The sequence below is a fragment of the Amia ocellicauda genome, chromosome 1 (genome assembly GCF_036373705.1).
Source record: "Amia ocellicauda isolate fAmiCal2 chromosome 1, fAmiCal2.hap1, whole genome shotgun sequence".
NCBI classification, from domain to species: Eukaryota; Metazoa; Chordata; class Actinopteri; order Amiiformes; family Amiidae; genus Amia; species Amia ocellicauda.
In genome coordinates, this window is record NC_089850.1 from 8393353 (window position 1) to 8398774 (window position 5422).

Sequence of the window (5422 nt, forward strand, 5' to 3'; positions counted from 1 at the left end):
TTTGTATCAACCTCATAATTTATTTAAATATATTTTATTTAAATATTAATTTATAATTCCACATCAGCTAATATCATATAACAAACACTTTTTCTTTATAGTTGATATATTTAGTATTTACAATATTTACATATTGCACGTTAGCTGGAATGTTTATACATTTAATGTACAGAAAGACTAATGACATTAGCTTGAATACATATACCACACTCAACTGAGTTTCAGAAAAATGCTGTTGGTCTTTTACAGAATGTAAACTATAACCAGCACTTCATAAATCGCCTCGGCTCAAGAGATAATGTCTTGCAAAGACAAAAAGGCAAGAAAATTGTCATGCAATTTATAATTCAATTCATGGGATACAATATGACCCCAGCATTTAAACAATTGTGATTGCAATGGTCCAGAAATTTGTAATGTAAGCCTTGTTTGTCAAGTAATAACCAGTGCTGAGTCTACATGTTAACAAAAATATGACCCAAAAAGGCAGACTTTATAAAAGTAGCTCTATTTTTGTTTTATGAAAAGAAAAGAAAGAAAAAAAATTCTTTTTGGCAGCGGAACACTGGGAGTTTATCTTGTTTTCTACTACACACATATCAATTATCGATTGTACCAACATAAATCGGTACAATGTTCTTAGGATTGCTGTATGTCTGCAAACAATGCTGACAACATACAAAACACATGAAGAATCGATGGAAGTAATCCATTAATCTGCAAAAATAAACCTTTGTTCACAATGAAGGATGAGTGATATAAATGTTTTCAGTTCAGTATTGTTTCCCTGTTGTTCTCCAAGGCACTTTTTCTTGGTTCTTGGGACTTCTCTGATTACACTGAAACCTGAAATATAAAAGAACAACATTTAGTGGTGTTTTGCAACATATGGAATTCTGTATGAGAGTGGTATATTAAATGCTGAGATGAGAATCATTTGTTGCAGATACACATTATCACAGGTACTAGAGGTGTATAGACACAGATGATGTGTGACATGTGGGTTATTGGTTTATGCATGGATTATACAGTGTTCTAAGTAACAGGCAATGTTCATGTTAACCCTTGCACTATTCTTGATCTGGCCAGAGGTGATTGCTGGAAAAAAATAAAATAAATGTCTCTCTTTTTTTTTGTCTGTGTGATTGCTTTATTTCTTTTGTTCCACATCAACCTCGCCTTTAGGTTATAGATGTAACAGTCACTTTCTAAATCGCATCAGAGCTATACAGCATGTTATACATCCCTGAATAAATGATGTTGGTGCTTCATAGAAAACATGTCATCTGCAGTTAGTTCATGGAAGCCTGGATTGATTCATACTATTACAAACAGCTTGTCACATGATTATTTTTAAGTCAATGACAATTATTCCATAATGAAGATTATACCATTATTATTCTCCACATTACATTTCCCCTTTCAAAAAGGGGACAGCTCATGTTTTGTCTACTTAATTTGTATAAAACGCATGTTAAGTATATTAAACAAATAACTACCAGCGGCAATTGATTGAATAGGATGTTTCAAGTTTTAATAAATTACCCAAATCTTAGCTGATGAAGCACGGGCATTAAAAAAATATTGTGACGGTGGGTGGTGTGAAAGAATAATTAGGTTGTTTACATTTTTGAAAGGTAAAACCCTATTGAAAATTACGATCAGAAACGCTGCTTGTTTTTTCCTTGTGATTGTGAACAAAACATTATTTTGGCTCAGCACTGTAGCTGTTTGAATGAACGGCTTTAATACTGAGAGACAACATTCTTTCAAATGCATAAGCAGCTTTATTTATGATTAGAATTCATATGATAAAGATCTCTTATCTGTTTCAAAATCTGGCTGATGTTTCTGTATGTTGAGCACACTCACCTTAAAGCTAACCCTCCATGCACCTTGGACTCCCTGCTAACCTCGTGAGTAGTCTGGCACATCTTTTGTAATCTAAACAAAAAAGGAAGATAGTTTAGTTTATAATTCTGCATTTGAAATGCAAACAAACAAAAGTGAGGGGTTAGACAATAGCACTGCAAGTCCCAAATTGTGTGGCAGCAAAAGGTAGTGTGGATTGCACTTAGCATAGAAAGTTGTGAGAACTATTACAAGCAAGTGTTTTAAATCATCCCCGCCAAAACAAATGTGATGAAATTTCTTTATCAGCTAAATAAAACTAAATACTGTGGTTTTATTTAATTGACGAGAAATGCTTTATACCTTAAGTTAAATCAAAGCTCAATTACTGAAATCATCATACACACATTTGACATGTTTATAGTGCTTACATTGTCAGATCAGTTTTTTCTCATTTCTATTTTAGGGTGGTGAAACTTACATGCTGGTATTGTGCAGTCTCTGGTATTATGATAGAGCCTGTAAAAGTGTTTGCTGCACTTTGGACTAAAGTAAAGAGGACCTGGGAAGAAAGAACAGGGATTATCTGTCAGTTGATAAAACTATCACAGTTAACATGATTATATCCATGTGAGTTTACATGAGCTTCTCAAATTCTGCAAAACTGTTCTTGCAATATCTGCTACATAACAAGAGATGCATATATACACGTGTGTGTGCGCCTGTGTGCTTGTATATGTACATGAGTACTATTCAGACACTTACCAGTTAAGTGTTTCAAAAACTTTTCCTTTGTTCTGAGATCTCTGGGAAATATTTCTGTGAAAAAATGAGGATAAAAACATTGATTGTTGATTTATTGATTGTTTTAGACGAAATACCGATTAGGCTATTGGTCGAAATAATACACTTTTGATAACAAAACACTGAATTCGTCATGACTCCCCTACAAAAACTCTTGCTACTCACTAGTGCGTTGTTGGAAACGCAGTTTTTATAATGACTTAATATTTCTCTTGAAATGCCAGGAAGCTTTGCAACTGCTTGCTTGTGAAGGAGCAGCTGAATAGTGATGAGCTACTTCTTGCTGAGTTACTGTATACATGAAACAAATCAACGGTATTGATTATTTTATAACAATACAACTGAAGATTAATCTTAAATAATAACCTTAAAAGATATTAGTATGTCGAATGTGACTGCGTATGTGTGGGTATATATATATGTAGGTAGATTAGATACCGATTTTTGTGTACTTCATCTGTTACCTAGTTTGCTGTAAATGCTTTGGCAATGGGAAACTTGTCTAACCCTGTCATGACGATAAAGCTCTTTGAATTGAAGAACATAGACACAGATAGACATACACTGATTATTAGCATTGCCAGACTTGAATTGAGCCTACTTTCAATTCAATACATAAGCCAATCGATAGAAACAAAGATCTGTATCCACTTACCAATAACGTGCTCGGCCTGGGAGGACGTGTAGTCGTGATCCGGGCCGGGCTGGGAGGAGCGGCCGCGCTTGCGCGAGTGATGGAGCAGCCCGGTGTCCTGCTCCGCCCGGTCCTGCCTCAGCCGCGCCACCGTGTCCATGACCAGCCTGAACAGCGCGCTGCTGTCCTCGGTGTCCTCGGTGTCCTCTTTGCAGTACCCAGCAGTCAGCAGTAATAGCATGAGTCCCAGAAAGAGAGGCGATCTCAGTCCGCTCATTGCTACTGAAATCGCTGGCTTTTATCACCCTGGAAAACACATGATCACAATGAGCGGCGTACACTGTTAATGTTGCAGCAGGCACAAGAGCAGCAAAGTCACAGCTGGATTATACATGTATAATCTTCGACTGTAAATACCGTGTTTAATGTGTGTTTACTAAGGTTTAAAAGTAAGACTGAATGCTTTATTGCTGTGCACAATGAACAACCTACATGCCGAACGATCCACCAGCTGTCCGGGCTAATCTTGCATTTTCAGAAACTTTGAGGTAATTAAGTTGCAAGCCTGCGCTTTTCTGCAAAAGTGCTCCACAGTGCAAACAACGACTGGAAAGACGATCCGGATCAAGACCCCAATTGAAAAAAAAAAAAACAACAACAATGAAAAAAACAATACAAATGAAAATGAAATTAAACAAAAGTACCTTTTTTCCCTTTCCTTCCAAAATGCGTGCTTGTGCGGCGGCCCGTATGTCCCACTGCGCTCGGGGATGAGAGCTGAATGTCCCGGAGCTCAAGGCGCTCTGCACAGGTACTGCACCGTCTTATATCTGTTTTATGGATGCAAGTGTAGGCATCGGGTGATTTTATCGACTTGAAAGTGGGTGGAAAATAATAAAAGTCCGCTTGGCAACTTTTTTTTTTTCTGTCTTGATGAAGTTTCTCGCAGGTCTCTTGGCAGAGGCTGGCTCACTTTTCCTCCTCGGGTGCAGACGTAAGGAGCAGTCCCTTGTGGATCAGCCCGGCATGTCTTTCATTAGAATCGCGTTAAGAACCCTCTCGGAAAAAAACATTTTATTTTCCCGATCATCAGCCCATTCCTTGTTAACCTTGTTTTCTTCCCTCTCCTGCTCTCACTTCTTTCGTCAGTCCGTATAAATGGGAAACATACGTATTTACCAGGAAGTTTTTTTTTTTTTTTAATTATTATTAGTTCCTTAAACGGGAATGCCTGATGTCCAACATGAACATTAAGAGATCATGCAGGTTAAATGGTCGTTATCTCTTTATTTTCCTGTAGAGGATGCTGCGATCGATACGAACTTCATGTCTCACCAGGCAATGACTGGAAATCCAAACAGTAAATTTAATTAGGAGCAATTATGGTAAGTACTAGCATTTGTTAGGGAAAGAGAGAGAAAAAAAGAAAAGAAACACAGCTTCTGGTGTAAGACCATTCACAGCAGAGGGATATCCTTCAGTCTGCACAAACCGGACTGAGAAGAGGGATATATATATACTGCGAGCTTCTGCCAAGAAAGGTTGTGTTTGCTTACATTCAATACCACTCCCTTTGAGTAAAGAATGGGGGAAAGCATGGTGCAATTCAGTGTCAGCCTTTTTTCTTTTCTTTTCTTCATTTGCCTTTGCTTTAGTTTGGGGGGTACGTCATGCTCATGCACAGGAACTTACTTACTTGCTATATTTACCACCGCTTTCGTTTCTATTTCAGCCTTTTATAAAATCACTGAAAGCAGGGAGCTTTTCCCACACGGCTTACCAGTGGCTGCATGTCAAACATGTAAACAGCATGCAAGCCATCCCAGCACAACACTGCCACTTAGCGAATTAAACCAAAAACACCAGCTGGAAAACTGATACTGCAGTTAGAGATGCCCGAGCAACATGTCAGTGTTGCTGGTCCGTTATAGTGCTGTGCTTTGGGTTAACAATGTCCATGATGCACTTCCAATCAGGCTGGCATGTAAGAGGAAACCTAGTTGATAGATGCTGATAATACATTGTTGTCCCACTTATTTAGATGTAATGAAAAGGTCAGAGCTACAATCTTCAAGGAAGTTTTGTTAGTTTTTTTTGTTTTCAGAGCTTGTGTGTGTGATAATTGTGTTCAGC

The 5422-nt window shown here is 37.8% G+C and overlaps 1 protein-coding gene across 1 annotated transcript; it reads right to left on the reverse strand.

Annotated features, from left to right (window-relative positions):
* On the reverse strand, window positions 1-4769 carry LOC136759078 (ALK and LTK ligand 2b). The gene is made up of 6 exons (XM_066713941.1): window positions 3994-4769; window positions 3311-3595; window positions 2617-2670; window positions 2333-2413; window positions 1873-1944; window positions 1-846 (listed from the first exon to the last, which is right to left on the reverse strand). Exons 2-5 carry the CDS (start codon window positions 3564-3566, stop codon window positions 1880-1882), a joined length of 456 nt encoding a protein of 151 aa, XP_066570038.1. The 5' UTR covers window positions 3567-3595; window positions 3994-4769; the 3' UTR covers window positions 1-846; window positions 1873-1879.
* Between the last annotated feature and the right edge of the window lie 653 nt (window positions 4770-5422).

Coding starts and splice junctions, on each gene's coding strand:
- LOC136759078 (XM_066713941.1), bottom strand. CDS start 3,566: ATGAGCGGACTGAGATCGCCTCTCTTTCTGGGACTCATGCTATTACTG. Junction 2,414..2,616: donor GTTTTTGAAACACTTAACTG/GTAAGTGTCTGA, acceptor CTTTCTTCCCAG/GTCCTCTTTACTTTAGTCCA. Junction 1,945..2,332: donor AGACTGCACAATACCAGCAT/GTAAGTTTCACC, acceptor TTTTTTGTTTAG/ATTACAAAAGATGTGCCAGA.